Here is an 18,451-nt window from a genome sequence, read left to right as displayed (position 1 = left end):
ATATTAAACCGTGGGCGTTCACCCGTTTTTTCATAACCGAGGACAGACAGTAAGTGTATTTGCTACAAACGCAGTAACACGCCCACAATATCTGCACATGAAATAGCGATACATTCTTTCTTATTATCAATCGTCATTAAATTCGGGTTAACGCACAAGAGTTGTAGTGAAGTTCAATTAGGAAACATCGTTGGTCAGCGTAAATGTCGTTCAGTCCGGCCTATCACTCGACAGTTGCTCTGTAGTATTAGTAGTGTGTGAAACTTATTGCTCCGTAATCGTGCAGATATCTGTTAGTAACTTTTTGATTTACCACCCGGCCTTGACGAGGAAATTTTAAATAGTAAGTTATGTTTTAAAATCTGGAGCGGTATAAATTCTTCGGATTTGGCAACATGGAACTTTTTTGTGCTAGTCAAAATGTTTCACGAATAACTACTATAATTTCTGTATACCGTAATATTACGTTATTACTGTCTTATCGCACTTTAAAGAGAAATGAATTTCACTAGCTAAAATGAAAATATTTGTACGTTAGATGAAAAGAACTGTTACTTGCAGTACCTTATTATTCAACTTCCTGTTCTCAGGTGTGAGTCGAGGAGTAAGCAATAATGAAAATGGCGTGGCAGCCGCAAGAAGATGGTTTGCGACAAATATTGCAGCTTTTGAAAGAGTCGCAGTCTCCAGACACGGCTACACAACGTGCCGTGCAACAAGTATCCTTAATATCAATAAATTGATAATTTAATTGTCTTAATTTCATGGAGAACCCGCTTAACGGCCACCATAGAATTATTGACGTTGCTGCCGAAGCTACTGTGTTTGTGGTGTGAACTTGTTTTTAACGTGTGAACTAATGATGGAATCTCAAGAATTTAGTCAGTCATTCAATGTAAACATTTTCGCTTACCTTGCTAAAGCTGTAAGCCTTGCTTATATGTAGTGCCCCAGTGTAATGCTGTATGAAATTCACCTGTTGACATGTTTTCGTAGGCATAATTGTACTAGTTTCTTTTTTAAAATTAACTCATAAACAATAATGTTGACAAATATCAGTCTCGAAAAAGATCTATTACGTAGTAGTGCGTAATTGCAGCATTGCCATCAGGATGATTTATTTACGCAGGTTTTAAGAAGCGGCAGTGACAATTAACTGTGTAAGAATGTATTTGCCCAATATTTCGTTTAACTGGTTGCGAAGGTCACTCTCACGTGGGTGCATATTATGGTGCACATTAGATTTTTCACAAACTAATTGCTTAATGAAACTTTGCAATTGTTATTATGACCTAACGTTTTTGTTAGTGCTGGTGCTGTCAGGAATATTAAAGAATATGATTGGTAGGCCTTAGGCAGCCGAGATGTTTTTTGAAAATTCTGATGTCGAAATTTATAGCTTAAACCAAGAAATTAGTGGGATACCAGGATGTTATTTGCACAACAAAAGTTAAGCCATTCCTTTATTTATATCACTATGTCTGTTATCAATTGACTGTAGTAAACTAAACTTGAAAATACTTAAATCATATAGACGATAATGCTTCTGAAGCTCTTGTATTTGGATGATACAGGCAATAAATAACCTGTTGCTAGGTTGACAATTTTCTTTATCCACTATCACTATAAGATCTTGAAAAAGCAGGAAGTGTTAGATATAATTCAGGATGGTGCTACTATATGTTGCATGGCTATGTATAAACATTACCAAAACAGGAGGAAATCTACCCTGCTTTGTGAGCTGATGGTGTGTGTCAAATATTTTAAATGAGCAATATAACGTTTTACTTGTAATTTTTGATCTGTGAATGCATGTGCAAAGATAAAACTGAAAGACCACTAAAAACGTTAATTTTATCTTTTAGTAATGAGGGAAAGTAATAACACTTCATTTCGTAAATATGAAATCATTTTTAAATGGGCTATAGATTCTAGCACATTTAAAAAAGCCTTGGTTTTAAGAACAGTATATTTGTGGGATTAACTCCAGCCTGCTCTGTTTTTTATTTTTACTTTGAATTTAGTACCCCAACAACCTTTGCCATGTGATATAGCGAAAGAATTTGAATCTATTGATGTACTGTTAAGTTCTTCTGTGATATCTGAAGTGGTTCTTGAGTATTTATTTTTAAATTTGGCAGTGTAAACATCTGAAAATATTGATTGAAGTGTGTATACATGGTTGAGGCTATTTCTCAAAATGATGATACTCTACATGGTGTACTGTGCTTGGGTCAGTTAATCATCGAAGAACAATATTGGGCATTCGTCTTTGGAAACTGCTGTGAACAATGTTACTGGCTAGAGTCGATAGAAGGCTGACCCTCCCTTTCTTGACAAATTGGCTCTGGTGACAATGGGCACGTGATGTTCCGCTCAGATGGTACTGTGGAATGAGTTCTAGCTATGAAAATTTAAAGTGGGGAGGGGAGGAGGAGGAGGAGAACAACTACTACTAAATGCTGGATGATAGATTGCAGCTCCAAAATGTTTGGACTGCTAATTTAACATAGTGCTGAAATTATACATTTGCAATTGCATCATCATCTGAAGTCGCATGTATATTCGGTGTCGTCTGTGTGTCACATCACAAAAGTAATGTACATGTTCCCTCTGCAGCATTGTTTCATGGCAGTGGGGATTCAGTGTAAATGTTCAGATATCTGTGGCACACATGCACTTTGCCATTTACAGGTTTCCCATCTATCAAGGAAGATGAAACTCCTATGCTCATGCATATAACACAGGCAGTCAAGTGTTGAAAAGTGAAGATATTGAGGTACTGGAGATGACAAGTACAAAAGCATAATCTCTTCTGTCTATTTACTAGTCTCTCACTTTCATTTGCCTGCTATAGCACCACCACAGCTAGAATAAGAAATTTGCTTGTTTGCTTATCATCCCTATATATAGCTATGTACATCTTTCACTTGTTTGTGCATTGATGTTACTGAAGTCCTATTTTAACTTGTGCATTTCTTTTTGCTTTAGACACATCTCTCTCTAATCGTATATTGCTAACACATCCCCCCCCCCCCCCCCTTGTTAATTTTCCTCTCACCTATTGGCACCACAATCCTGGACGAGCGAGTGAGAGACAGAGAGAGAGATTGCCCCCCAGCTTATATTTTAATTTTTTTAACATCTTGTCCATCCCTTTCTTCATATTGAGAAATAAGATTTTACATTTCCACAGGTGGTGATTATTGTTACTTTTCTGGACATTACATTATCACTGAAGCATATGAGAAAAGAGCAAGATCTATTTATTTCAAAACTAGCTAGTATGTACTCTCACAACTGGGTCAAATCCAATTTTTGTCTGGAAATTAAATTGATAGTGCAGTGTTTCTGGATACACATGGTTATACCAAATTAAAAAGGCATAATAAATATTGGGGGGAAAAGTATCAAAACTACATTAAGAATAGAAGAAGAGATAGCAGAAAACTGAAGAAAGGTGTCATCATTATAGAATAAATAGTCCTCAAAGTGGCACATCAAATATGTATAGTCTGTGGCCATGAGCTCAACTGCAGTCTGCCATCAGTAATGGGTGATGAAGTGTTGACAATGCCAGCCACTCGTGCTGGTGAAACATCAGAAATGCTAGAACAAGCTTCATTCAATTGACCAACCAAACAAGCCAGAAGTGTTTAAAGTCTTGTGGTGGCCTGGATTCACACATTGGCCCTTGCATATAAATTCCCAAATGGTACTATTGTGATTAGAAGAAGAAAAAGAAAAAAAATCGACGTTGAGTTGTTTGACCTGGGTCATTGAAGACACTTTTAGGTTCTAGCAGCTGACAAAACTACAGTGCAAATAACTTGCCAAAATTTTGAGCAGTAGCAAATAGTGAGGAGAGATTCCATTCAGAACCAGAACCTTTCTGGGCCAGAGACGATAGCACTACTATGTGTACCTCTGCTCAGTGCACATCCCAGAAAACAAAAATTAATGTTAGTGCAGGAAAACTGCTGTTGAACCTAAGAAGTATGGAAAAAAAGGTATACTTCACTAGTGAGTTACTTTACTTTGGCATGGGTCAATGGGAGGGTATGAGTAGATAGAAAACCACAAGGAAATAAATCTCGATAATTAATACCTTGGTGGTAACTTGTCTGGAAAAATCAGGGGAAATCTCAGTGAAGTTGAATTTAGTCTCAGGGAGCTGTGAAAGGCTCAGGAAACTGAGACATTCTTGGAGGAGTTGAACTGTGTGTGTTCACAGCAAGAAATATCATTTTGTACAAACAGCTCTGTGGTACTGCTTCAGGAACAGCTGCTTTGTGAGTTGGGTATTGAAACGTGACATCCGTTGAATTGTTGATATGTTTTTCAGTTGATCACGTCTATCTCTGGGATGCTATCCTACTTCAGGAATCGTCATTCTTGTCTTGGGATTTTTTGCTTGCGGGTTGCTTTGCATGATTGTGTGGCGTAGACTAATGTGCACATATTTAAACTTGTCATGCAGCTGGCAGTTGCTCATTAAAATAAAAATATGAATCCATATTTTAACACAATTTTTATAGATGAGAATTGAATATTCGCACTTTGGTCCTGTTTTGCTGTCATAATTTTCTGACATTCTCTGTGTCATGCTTACATCTAACAGTAGCGAGGGTGTGAGGTTATGAAAAGTTGTTACTACTAAAATCTAATCGTCACTTTTCAGTAACAACAGTTCAAAACGTGTTCCTTCAAAGATTTTTTTTATGTATTTGAGGTTGTCATACAATGGCATGACAACATGGAAAGGTGGCATTTCAGTTCAGATTTGTTTGCTGAAACTGTGTTAACAAAGTATCATGATTGAGTGTTATTGATAATGAATTAACCAATAAATCATTGTACATATTTAGTTTTTAATTGTAACTGAACTTTGAATAATCAGTAAATAGCAAATAAATAAACGACAGCTCAGAATATTCACCATCCATTTAAATTTCAGGGAAATTGTTTGATGAAACAGTTGCCACCTGTGACAGGGATGATTAAGGGGAGTCGTACCGCCCTATCTCGACAATGTTAAATTGGCTATATAAACGACCCGTTTTCTCAGGAACTGTTGAGTATATAAATGTGGTGTTTTTATCACATGTTCTCCCATGTTTTGTGAGTGTATTGCTCTACAATAACTTTAAAATAACAACTAAAAAAAGTTATTATTTTTTCCCTAAACATATAATTTTTTGTGTAAATTTTCACAATTTTAATTTCTTGAATTGTAACTATTACAGTAAATACTACTAAAGTAGAGCTACATCATCATTGCACTATCTGTCATGTGGTAAATAATTCATTGATGTAGATTCAGAAGTTTCCAAGAAAAGGGGGCTTTTATACTGAAAAATGTCACCTTGAGAAAATTGCGTTTAAAGAAAAAAATTTAATCTCCAGCCAACATACATAAAAAATACGTTAAAATCCTCCTGGGTGGTAGTCATCATCTCCTCCATCTTCCTCACTCAGTGCTGCCCTCCTTCTCTTGGATCTGGCTTCTTTTGGCATTGTTTGTTGCAATCTCTGCCCTTATGATTTGCAGTTGGTCCAAGTCCATCACACCTTTAATGGTGTTTGTAACCTTTATGAATGCCAAGATATTCCAAAACCTGTAGTCTTCCAGAATAGCCATCATTAAAAGTAAGAACAGCATCCAAAACACCAAGTTCAAAGACAGACCTTCCAACAAACACATTTTTTGGTATCATTGACCATACAACATTGTTAATGATTCATTTGCATTTTGTGTTTTGCCCTTGAGACATTTCTTAAACAGCTCTGGTTGGGCAAGATCCTAAACACAGGTTTCATGGCAAGCATAACAGCATTTGGTATAGTAATCTTGTGCGAGACAGTGTCTACTTTACCCTCCTCTTTTGCTTTCAAGTATTTATACCATTCAGTGGAACAGAGGTTTCGTATTGGTTCAGCATCTGTAGACAGCTTGTGAAAATAAATTGCCCAAACAGCTCTCTTCATACCATCTAAATTATCTCTGTTACTTCCAATAGCCATACCATAATATTGTGTAATCTGATCAGTTTGTTTATCAGTCAGTCAATGTCTTATACTAAGACCATCAGATAACTTGGTACTTCCCAACTGCTGTTTGAGTCTATGTAGTCTCATGCCCATTCTCTTTTGCACATGGTCAATGCACTCTAGTTTTGTAATTGACAAATCACCATAGGGTTTACTCTCCACCACTGCTTTATACAATCGTGAGTCTCCATCCCCAAGAAACCTCATGTAGCGAACAGCACGGTCATGCTGGGAACGTTGGAACATTTTCACTGCAGAAGCAACCTCCATCCCTCCACTAGTTCCTTCATAGTTTCTCTGACAATTCATTTCATGCTTAGTTTGCTTGCCTACAACCCTGACAGTACACGGTCAACACATCAACATACAACACTTTCCCATTCTCGATGGTGATAATAGATGCACATGAATTCTTTGACTGGAAACCTCTTTTATGCCAGGATCCGTCGAATGATATTGCTATGTCAGAACTACCATTTCCTGCCACAGCCTGCTCTTCTGCTGTAGTCATTGACTCCATAGCACACGCCTTGACACTACTTCTTACTATGGAGTTGTATTTGTTGTATTTTGTTGGGGGACTAGGGAGGTTCAGCAAGCCGCAAAGAACCTTACCAGCCTAATGGCCTTTTCCTATGTATCTAAGTCCATAGAAGTATCTTAGATTAGTGTCAAAAAGTCCATTCTTTGCACTTACTTCTGAAGTCTTGAAAGTCTTTTCGCTTTTACAGTTCAAACACATTATTTGTGAAGTGCACACCAGACCATTGTGTTGAGATAGCTTTTCAGTAATTTCAGTTTCCTCTCCACATACATGACAACACACTGTTTCACACAAAGCTGAAATAATTGTGTGGAGATTAATAATGATATGGCAGTTCGTTTCACTGTCTGAAGCTGCAGTGTATTTTACATCATTACCCAGCAGGTTTTTCTTGGAAGCACTCGGAGGGGTAGGAGGACTGTCACTATTTACAACCAAATTGTCACGCCCTTCGGCACTAACCACTGTTTTTATTGCTGCTATATTTGTTCTGTAGTATCTGTTTCCTTTGTTTCGTATTTTTTAAACACTCCTTTTGGTTTAGTCATGACAAAAACTAACACAGAAACTAAAACACGGCTAGTGGATAACTGTTGTTGTCAAACACAAACAAATGTACAGTTCAAAGAGTTTACTGCGAAGTACTGCCAGTGTAGGCAACTTATGAAACGGACAGTTCTCTACAAAACAAAAGAAACCTCAGCCTTCTAGACTAAATGAGGGAAGACAAAATTCTCGGAAATGTCATTGTGTGATTATTTTCAAATATTTATTTAAAATAGTAAATAATTGAATATTTCAATAAAATCTACACCAAATTAAGCATAAACATCCATATTTTCGTTATGTGCATAAAAGTAAAAATGTCAAATTTTGTCATTTTGTGTGGTACGAGTCCCCTTAAGGCAGATGGTGCAGTTTTTTTTTTTTTTCATTTAGAGGATGTTGGCATGTGATTAAATGTGGCCACTAAAATGTTCATCGTTGTCTTAAATTGCAAAAGGCAGAGGGAGTCTAAAGTCTTGTCCTTGTATATCATTGTTTGCTTATAGCTGTATACAGGCAGCCAGTATCTTCTGTGTGGGAATGAAAACACCCTTCCATTTTTGACAGAATGATGTGAGAAACACTCAAGACATGAAGGTGCTTATGTGACCACTTGGGATGCCATCAAGTGAAATGTAGCTTCCCCTAGTAGTGGGCAGCGCTTTTAAGGTTGTAGTTCAGGGTAGCTATCAACTGCTGTAGTTGTTTTATGGAGGCAGTACTATGTAGGGTAAGCAGTTGAAAAGAATGGCTTGGGGGGGGGGGGGGGGAGACAGTCCTTTCCCTTGATCCATACCACTGCATGGTTGCCAGTAGTCAGTGGAGTTGGATGTCCAAAAAATATTGCCCTAATAGTCAGTCTTGTTTGACATGTTTCAGTGTTCACAGTGGATTACTAGATACATAAAAATTGGTGCATTGATTGACATATGAATACGTTATTGTATATGGAAGTGCTAAATTACATTTTATGTCACATATATCTGTTAATTGAAACTTGTCAATGGAAGCTTTCGATCGAGTCTCTTACAAGTGGGTGCATTCTCTGCTTGTACATTTACGGTGAATTTTACTTATGATACATTTTCTTGGTCATTCTTTATTTGCAGCCTCAGTGCCGAAGGTGAAAATGTGCATGCTGATATCAGATTCTTATTACAAGCAAGAAACATATGAACAATCCCCTCTGTTATGAAGTTTTAACCTAGTATGACTAAGTGTGTTGTGATGGAAGAAACTAATTTCAGCATTTGCATGCATAGTACTAGAATTAATAAGAAACTTATCCAGCAGCCACTGATACTGCGGCTACACAAACGAAGAATTTGTCTGTTATTATTATGGAAGCATCAGTGCGCTGCAAAGGTGCGATAGGGTATTATATTTCATCACTTGCATGTAAACAGGTCACACAATATTGACACAACAGTATTAATGATGATGATCGTATAATGACCTTGCGGATGTGGAACAATTATGCCACCAATATTAGAACTCGCAACATTTCTTGTTTACAGTGAATTCTAATGTGTGCATTTCATTGGGTGTCACACTATTAATGGGATTGGAGTTTGGGAGGTGAACTAGGATTGGGGAGGGGGGTAGCTAGAGCCTGGAAAAATGGTTGGGGTAGGTAACTAGTGGCTTAGAGGGAGATAGGTGTGCTGGCAAGGAATCTGGAAGGGAGGGATCGTAGGTGCATGGGCGAGGCATGTGCTACATGGATGCCGGAGCTGGTGAGGTGCGGCACATGATGAAAATTGTGTTGATCTATTGGGAATGACAGGGCAAAGGAAGGAGAGACTATGGGGTCAAAGTTGTGAGGACTGTGGGTTAGTGGAGATTGAGGCCAGGAGGATTGCGGGAGCGAAGAATAACTTCCATCTGTGTAATTCAGAAAAGCTGGTGCTGGAGGTAAGGATCCATATGGGATAGGCTGTGAAGCATCCATTGGATTTGAATATGAATATGTAGCGCTCAACAGTGTATTGTGCTGCTGCATGGTTAGCTTTGTTCTTGGCCACAGTTAGTGACAAATCATTCTAGTGGATAGCAGGTTTGTCATACCATCATTAAAAAAACTGTGCTCTGATTGCAGGAGAGTTGCTATATGATATGGCTGCTTGCACTGATGGCTGTGCCTCTGATGGAATAGGATAAGCATCTGGCAGGACTGGAGTAGGAAGTACTTGGTGGGTGAGTCGGGCAGGCCTTGCATCTGTTCTTCCACAGCGATAGTACTCCTGTGGTTATGTAATGGGAATGGCATAAGGATGCCATTGGTTTGTTCTTGGCCACAGTTTTGCCCAACCTACACAACATTTTGGCCCATCTCTATGCCACTCCCGTTCCTGTGGGTGAAAATGACAAAACTATGCTGCTGGTGTACATAAAAAAATAAGCAGGCACTGAGAATGCTCACATAGCAAATGGCATTCGATACAGCCTGTTTCAATTTTGGTCTTATTACTTTACTGTAGTTCTTATCACTTTACTGTTAAGAGATTTATTGATTTTGCTACCAAGATAAATTATTAAGTTTAAGTTTTCAACCATTCAACAACCTGTCTGTACATAAAATAGCGTCATGTCCAGCATATCGTCTAAAACCACTGAATCTTTCCACCGAAATGTGGTATGCTAGCTAAATGAGAATCAGCACTGTCCAGTCAGAACCTCCATGCTACCATAGAGGTGGAGATGGGGCAAAAAGATTTTTTTCTACTAGTGATTGATAGGCTGCCTTGCATAATGGACATGTTGTGCAGGTAGTATTGGCATGCCTTGCAGGTGCAGGCATGGATAAGCAGAGGGGGAAGATGGATAGAGAGGGGAAGGATGAATTCATCAGAGAAAGGGGGATGTACAGAGAGGGGGAGGAGGAAGGGGTGGACAGAGGAGGAGATTCATTGCAGGGGGGACAGACAGACAGCCGTATGAAGTACTGTTGAACAGTTTTCCGAAAACTTTCGAGCTGCCAGTTCAGCAGCCCACACACAACTGAAATATGTAGCTACCTGTTGGCTGGACTTTGTCGACAGGATCACTGTAGAGGCAGGGATTAGCAGTCATGGTGTCATTATAGCAACTGTGGTTATGAAAGTTAATAAACCAGGAAATAACGATAATGTTCAGATACAGCATTAGTAGTGCCCTGTTTGACACAGTCACACCATTTGAATATCCACTGTGATCAAAAGAATCTGGATATCCCTCAAAATGTACATTTTTCTTATTAGGTGCATTGTGGTGCCAGATACTCCATATCAACGACCTCAGTAGTCAGTCATTAGATATTGTGAGAGAACAGAATGGGGCACTCCGCGGAACTCACGGACTTCAAATGTTGTCAGGTGATTGGGTGTCACTTATGTCATACGTCTGTACGCGAGATTTCCACACTTCTAAACATCCCTAGGTCCATAGTTTCCGACGTGATAATGAAGTGGAAATGTGAAGGGATATGTACAACACAAAAGCGTAAAGGCCAGCCTCGAAGAGGGTCATAATGTGTAATAGGCAGACATCTATCCAAAGCATCACACAGGAATTCCAACCTGCAACAGGATCCACTGCAAGTACTATGGCAGTTAGGTGGGAGGTGAGAAAATTTGTTTCATTGTCGAGCAGCTGCTCATAAGCCACACATCATGCCAGTAAATGCCAAACAATGCCTCTATTGAACAGTGGAAAAACGTTGAGTGGAGTGACGAATCACGGTACACAGTGAGGTGATCCAATAGCAGGGTGTGCATATGGCAAATGCCCGGTGAAGGTCATCTGCCAATGTGTGTAGTGCCAACAGTAAAATTCAGAGCAGTGATGTTATGGTGTGGTCGTGTTTTTCATGAAGGGGGCTTGCAGCCCTTGTTGTTCTGCATGGCACTATCACAGCACAGGCCTACAGTGATATATTAAGTACCTTCTTGCTTCTCACTGTTGAAGAGCAATTCGGTGGTGGCGATTGTATATTTCAACACTATCCAGCACCTGTTCATAATGCATGGTCTGTGGTGGAGTGGTTACACAACAACCACCACCCTGCAATGGACTGGCCTGCACAGAGTCCTGACCTGAATCCAATAGAACACCTTTGGGATGTTTTGGAATGGCATCTTCTGCCAGGCCTCACCGACTGACATTGATACCTCTCCTCAGCACAGCACTCCGTGAAGAATGGGCTACCATGCCTCAAGAAACATTCCAGCACCTTACTGAATGTATGCCTGCGAGAGTGGAAGCTGTCATCAAGGCTAAGGGTGGGCCAACACCATATTGAATTTCAGCATTACCGATGGTGGCTGCCACAAACTTGTAAGTCATTTTCAGCCAGGTCTCCGTAACAGGAAATGAGCCTGTGAGGACTGTGGTAGGGAAGGCGAATGGTCAGCTTTGGTGTGTTGGGAGCCTTTGGGGAAAGTGGTGTTCATATATAAGGAGACCAAATATAGGATGCTAGTGTAATCTCTTCTTGAGTACTGTTAGTGTGAAGCTTGCAGAGGCTTGTTGCTGGTAGGTTTGAGCAACATGCAAGTATTATGGAGATGCTCCGATAACTCGGATCAGAGTCCCTGAAGGGGAAGCGACATTCTTTTGGAGGAACACTATCGAGAAAATTTAGAGAACCGAGATTTGAAGCTGACTCCGGAGGTCACATTCCTTTTGAGGGACACTACTGAGAAAATTTAGAGAACTGGCATTTGAAGCTGACAGCAGAACGATTCTGCTGTCACCAACATACATTTCTTATAAGGACACGAAGATAAGAGAAATTAGGGCTCATGTGGAGGCATATAGACAGTCTTTCCCCTCACTCTATTTTTGAGTGGAACAGTAAATGAAACAACTAGTGGTGGTAGATGGTATCCTTCCACCGCATAGCGTACTGTGGCTTGTGGAGTATGTATGTAGGTGTAGAGGTATGCTACTTGGTGTACTGTAGAATATACATTCAGTGTTGTGTGTTATTGCCGGCCGCTGGTGGCCGAGCGGTTCTGGCGCTACAGTCTGGAACCGCGCGACCGCTACGGTCGCAGGTTCGAATCCTGCCTCGGGCATGGATGTGTGTGTTGTCCTTAGGTTAGTTAGGTTTAAGTAGTTCTAAGTTCTAGGGGACTTATGACCTCAGCAGTTGAGTCCCATAGTGCTCAGAGCCATTTGAACCATTTGTTGTGTGTTATTACTAGCAAACAAAGAAATAGTTGTCCTTAATTTATATACAGAAATTGGAGGAATTAAACAAATTTCCCGACTTCAACAACTACTTGATTTTTGTTCTCACAAAACTCACATCAGAAGGTAAAGCTGAGTATTTACATAGGCTGTGTATTGAACCTGTATAGTAAGCTTTTTAAAAATCTGATACATTTACGAGATGCTTGTTAGAGATAAAATTTGCTAATTTCTACAGGGTGGTCAGCAACAATCTGAAAAGCTTGTAAGGGTGTTGCATAAGAGGTTATGCTGAGAAGTGATTGTAAATAAAGAAATGTGATGCATTGCACTATTTCAGAATTAATTACCAATCAAACTGTTGAGCACGCAAATTAAAGTAGACTGATAGATAGAATTAGTGTCAGTAGTTATCATAGTGTAGATGGTAGTGCAAAAGACTGCTCAGCCTTTCTTGGATTTGACCCTTACTACCATCCTGTGTTCAATTTTTGTATCACTCTTTTGTTAGGTTTAAGGAAACCAAATGAAGAAAACGTTTGGTGACACTGTCTCTGACAGGTTGCTTGAATTTGTGCACACAACAGCCTGCTTGGCTAACTTAAAAGCTAATTAACTTATAAATGATGCAATGTATCAAATTTTTTTCTTAACAATTATTTCTCAGCACAATCTACTCTATAACACTGTTTCAAGCTTTTCAACCTGTATCCGAGCATCCTGTACATGTAAACAAGGCTCAATGTGGCCGATGTGTTGCGTGGTCAATAGGCGCATGAGAAAGTTTGTAATTGTTGTGAAGCTTTTGGACAAGTTATTATGTAACAAGTACCACTCTCGCAAAAAGAAAATTTTGTCAGAATCGCCTTCTGTGTACCAGGTTGAGAAATTTTCTCGTTGCCTTTGTAAGTTAAATGTATGGATAATAATACAAAAAATTGTCATAATTCCAAATGCAGGCTGTAACTTTTAAAGAGTAACTGGAAACATATTTTGCCCTGTTTTCAAGTTTTTCTAACAGGACTTTGTTTACAAAAATAAATAAATAAATTTACGTATATTAAAAAGGAAGTACACAGAACTCCAGCATAAATATTACTGAAGAAAATAGTTTTGCCAATTTTGTCAGTATATTTGATCTTTTGGCAAAAGGGAGGGAAGAAATTTTCTTAAATTGTCTTAGAAAGTCCTGTTAAAGAAATAAATGCCTTATAGGAAGAGAAAGGAAAGGCTTAGAGGAAATTAGGTTATTCAGTCGTTAAAGTGGGAAGTCAGGAAAATCACAGGAAAGTGTGGCACAGTACAACATAAGAGAACAACTAATGGCAGTAGCAAATGAGATTGATAACCTGGAAGATAGAAGTGGTAAAGGCAACTGTTGTCACCACAGTTAATTGAAGTAGAGGTTTGAATGAACATTTGTGAAGCAAAACTGTTTGAGGTTTTAAATAGGCAAAAACTGTACAGTGGAAGAGAGATAGTCTAGAAGACAGGAAAAACCAGAATAGCAATTAAAAGTAAACATTAATGTGACCACTCAAATATCAAGTAGTATTTCGGAGAGTGAGGGGGGGGGGGGGGGGGGAGAGAGAGAGAGAGAGAGAGAGAGAGAGAGAGAGAGAGAGAGAGAGAGAGAGAGAGAAAAGATATTGTGATTCCACTGGTAGTGTTTAATAACTCAGAACTCATGTTGGATATGCCTGTAAAGTTTGATGTGTTTAGATTGTATAATATTAATGCATATGTTGCATACAATTCCTGTTTCATGTTTGCAGATGAGCCAACCAGATCACTCAGTGGGCTGATATTGAAAAATAATGTGAAAGCCCATTATCATAAATTCTTGCCGGAAGTGACAGAGTTTATAAAGCAGGAATGCCTGTCAGCGGTGGGCGATCCAAGCCCTCTAATTCGAGCAACTGTTGGTATCCTTATCACTACTATTGCCTCTAAAGGGGAGCTTACAGCTTGGCCTGATCTGTTGCCTGCTTTGTGCCAAATGCTGGATTCATCAGATTATAATGTCTGTGAGGTAAGATAAGCAGTTGCTGTACTGTTGGATGTAGTAGAGTGCTTTATATTTATTCATCCACTCCCAACAATTTACTTCACGGGTTTGGTACAGGTACAGGTCAAACCAACAAAAGAAAGCAAGATTTTCTATGTAACCCTCTTGGATTTAGGGTACACATATAGGCTAGTATTCATATATAGTAGTGCAGAACAATTTTTCACATTTTTCTGATAAAGGTTTACTGAGTAATGAGTGCTCAAAGCATAGAAAAAATGAATTTTTTTTTGGTGAGAGAATATTGATTTTCATGGAGGTGTATTTCATCTTCACAACTAAATGTAATGCAGGATGTTTTTTGGCATTTGCTTTTCACTTCTTTTATTTGTAAAACATCTTCAGTGGCCTATAATACACATTTGTTTTATGTCTGTAATAAATGTTACATAGTAAGTAAAAAAGTTTTCTCTTGTTTTTAAAGTTAGAAAAAACTTCTGCAGCACAATTTTTGCAGGGTGGTTGTTGTTGTTGTTGTTGTTGTTGTTGTTAGTTCAGAGATTGGTTTGATGCAGCTCTCCATGCTACTCTATCCTGTGCAAGCTTATTCATCTCCAAGTAACTACTGCAACCTACATCCTTTTTAATCCGCTTAGTCTATTCATCTCTAGATCTCCCTCTGTGATTTTTGCTGTCCACATTTCCCTTCCAATACTAAATTGGTGATCCCTTGGTGCCTCAGAATGTGTCCTACCAACCAATCCCTTCTTCTATGCAAGTTGTGCCACAAATTCCTCTTCTCTCCAATTGTACTCAGTACCTCCTCATTAGTTACGTGACCTACCCATCTACTCTTCAGCAGTCTTCTGTAGCACCATATTTCGAAAGCTTCTATTCACTTCTTGTCTACACTATTTATCATCCATGTTTCACTTCCATACATGGCTACACTCCATACAAATACTTTCAGAAACGACTTCCTGACACTTAAATCTATACTCGATATTAACAAATTTCTCTTCTTCAGAAACGCTTTCCTTGCCATTGCCAGTCTACATTTTATATATCCTCTCCACTCTGACCATCATCAGTTATTTTGCTTTGCTCCCCATAGCAAAACTCATCTACTACTTTGTGTCTCATTTCCTAATCTAATTCCCTCAGCATCACCTGATTTAATTTGACTACATTCCAATATCCCCATGTTGCTTTTGTTGATGTTCATCTTATATCCTCCTTTCAAGACACTGTCCATTCCATTCAACTGCTCTTCCAGATCATTTGCTATCTAACAGAATTACAATGTCATCAGCAGACCTCAGTTTTTATTTCTTCTGTGTGGATTTTAATTCTACTCCAGATTTTGTTTCCTTTACTGCTTGCTCATTATACAGATTGAATAACATTGTGGATAGGCTACAACCCTTTCTCACTCCTTTCTCAACCACTGCTTCCCTTTCGTGCCCTTCAACTCTTACAACTACCATTTGGTTTCTGTTCATATTGTAAATAGCCTTTCATTCCCTGTGTTTGACCCCTGCCACCTTCAGCATTTGAAAGAGAATATTCCACTCAACATTGTCAAAAGCTTTCTCCAAATCTGCAAATGCTAAAAACATAGGTTTGGTTTTCCTTCATCTTTCTTCTAAGATAAGTCGTAGGGTCAGTATTGCATCATGTTTTCCTATAATTCTACAGAATCCAAACTGGTCTTCCCCGAGGTCAGCTTCTACCAGTTTTTCCATTTGTACCGAAAGAATTTGTGTTAGTATTTTGCAGCCATGACTTATTAAACTGATAGTTCGGTAATTTTCACAGCTGTCAACACCTGCTTTTGGGGGGGGGATTGGGATTATTATATTCTTCTTGAAGTCTGAGGGTATTTCGCCTGTCTCTTACATCTTGCTCACCGGATGGTAGAGTTTTGTCACAGCTGGCTTTTCCAAGGAGGCTATCAGTAGTTCTAATGAAATGATTTCTACTCCCGGGGTCTTGTTTAGACTTAGGTCTTTCAGTGCTCTGTCAAATTCTTCGTGCAGAATCATATACCCATTTCATCTTTGTCTACGTCCTATGCACAGAATAATGTACTCGTATATTTTTGCCCTATAGCAGTTTGAGGGTTCAAGATAGTGTTTACTTCCATGCTGCTTATTGGAAAGAATGTCTGTATGACGGGGGAATGTGAAAGGTGTTGACGGTCCTTGTGGATGTAAGAAGCTGTTATTTCATCCTTTTCCTGATTTTTCCAGCTAGACAGGCTAATTACCAGTTTCCACTATATTCACAAGCAGTATATCCTTTGATGTTGCCAAATAATACTGGCTCAGTGGCAACAGCTATCACCAGTTTCATTTTGCTTAGGGGAATAAAAGTGTGAAGTTTTTGCATATCCACAATTGTGCAGCATTTTTCAGATCTCTAAGTAACTTCCAATTCTTCATTTTTAATGGTCTTCCATAGTAGTGTACTTGAAATTGATCCTTGTACGTTTCCTTTGGCAAACACAGAAAGTTGGGTGGTTGTCATGATTTGACAAGTGTGTGTGGTCATTGCAGACCTGATTGAGCAGTCAGTCACCTGACGGTTCCACAAACCCTATCACTAGCACCTTTACCATGATAGGTGGCTGAAAAATGCCATTGGGCATTAATATAGAAATTTTCTTCACAATAGCAACAAGTTGATGAAATCCTTTCTACTGTCATACTGAGCTCGGTCAGAGAAGTAGTATATATTGTTTGGATGTGTATCTGATATGAATGCAACAATGTCATGTGAGGCATTCTGATTTGGTAAGGCTTGTGTGCTAAAGTCATCACCATCCTTGTATTAAACTACAAAGGGATGAATTATTGCCTGTTTGTTTGTCCAGTGATAGCCCGGAACTTCTTCCTATACAACAAATGTCCAGTTCTCAGTAAAATAACCTTCTCTCAGCTTGTTTTTCACTGTTTTTGTGGGAAGTTGATTATTGACTGGTCACAAAGAAAATATGCAGATTATTTTAATCTGTCAAAAGAGTTGTCACAGGATTTCATGACAGTTTCTAGAGGTGTATAATCAACAGAGACTTGTTGTTTGTAAGTACATTAGTATCCAACAATGCTTGTAAATACTTTGGACAGAATTGGTATTCACCAAAGTGGAAAGCAGGTAATGATGGTCTACACACAAGTTTTGAAATGCAGTGTTTGTTGTTTTCCATCGGACTATCACCATCTGTCGTCAGCTGAGAAATATTACAACCAGACACCATAAGTTTGAAATTTGGTGAGATGTACACAGATGCTCTTGCTCTCTATACTACTCCCCACTAAAATACAGTTTTTGGGTTGTAGCTCTGCAAACTTCTAAAAGCCGTTGTGGAGATATGGGTAGTTGTCTTCGAACTATGCAGAAATTTCTTTCCGATTACTTAAAACTAATTATTTTTGCTCCTGAATTTTATCTCCATTATGAGCAAAAAAAAACTTTTACCAGACACTGACCTGCTTATCTTATCAGAACAATATAAGTTTTTTTACAAAATCAGTAGTTGTTTGAGGCTTACTAGGTTTTGGATTAGGATAAGACCAAATACCCTTGACCTTCACCAAATATTTTACTTTTCTAGCTATGTAGTTTGTTAAATTCCTCTTGTAGCATCTTAACATTCCAGCTTTTATGTGAAATTGTGGGAAATTCCATCTGTGTACATTGAAATGTGCAAGCACTAAATTTCTCTTTCATGTGAACGGTCATCTCTGATCCTGAATGATCATATAACTTCATCAGAAGGTAGCATCTGTACTTTTCTTAGGATTGCTGAAGTCACTTTTGTTAGTTTTCTTATGGCACTTTGCCTTACATAGTTGTTTTTTCTTAACTGTCGATTCACCAACAGACTGTAAAGAAGCATTCAAAGTTTCTGGGGCTGCACTGGCACAATGTATTGTACATCATTACAACTTAAACATTTTTTTACTTTATTGTTTGACCTCAGAACACACTAGATCATCATTCTCTGTGCTAGACGTATTATACCAACATCTGCTTCTGAAAATTTTTCCTGTCATCCATTGGGAAACAAGAAAATGTTTTTCATATGGTTATTTTGACCTTTCCATTAGGATTACAGCAGAAAGTTG

The 18,451-nt window shown here is 38.7% G+C and overlaps 1 protein-coding gene across 2 annotated transcripts in view; it reads left to right on the top strand.

Annotated features, from left to right (window-relative positions):
• Positions 1-205: 205 nt before the first annotated feature.
• LOC126263146 (transportin-1) overlaps positions 206-18,451 on the top strand; it is a 148,936-nt gene continuing 130,690 nt past the window's right edge. For both annotated transcript variants that reach the window (XM_049960180.1, XM_049960181.1), the window contains exons 1-4: positions 206-343; positions 591-719; positions 12,364-12,439; positions 14,089-14,345. In XM_049960180.1, coding sequence (XP_049816137.1) covers positions 615-719; positions 12,364-12,439; positions 14,089-14,345 — 438 coding nt within the window. In that variant the 5' untranslated portion in view covers positions 206-343; positions 591-614. The remainder of the gene's footprint in view (positions 344-590; positions 720-12,363; positions 12,440-14,088; positions 14,346-18,451) is intronic.

This window comes from Schistocerca nitens, chromosome 6 (assembly GCF_023898315.1).
Source record: "Schistocerca nitens isolate TAMUIC-IGC-003100 chromosome 6, iqSchNite1.1, whole genome shotgun sequence".
In the NCBI taxonomy this organism is placed as follows: Eukaryota; Metazoa; Arthropoda; class Insecta; order Orthoptera; family Acrididae; genus Schistocerca; species Schistocerca nitens.
The sequence above is the reverse complement of the archived record's forward strand: the minus strand, read 5'-3'. Positions and strand labels throughout refer to the sequence as shown.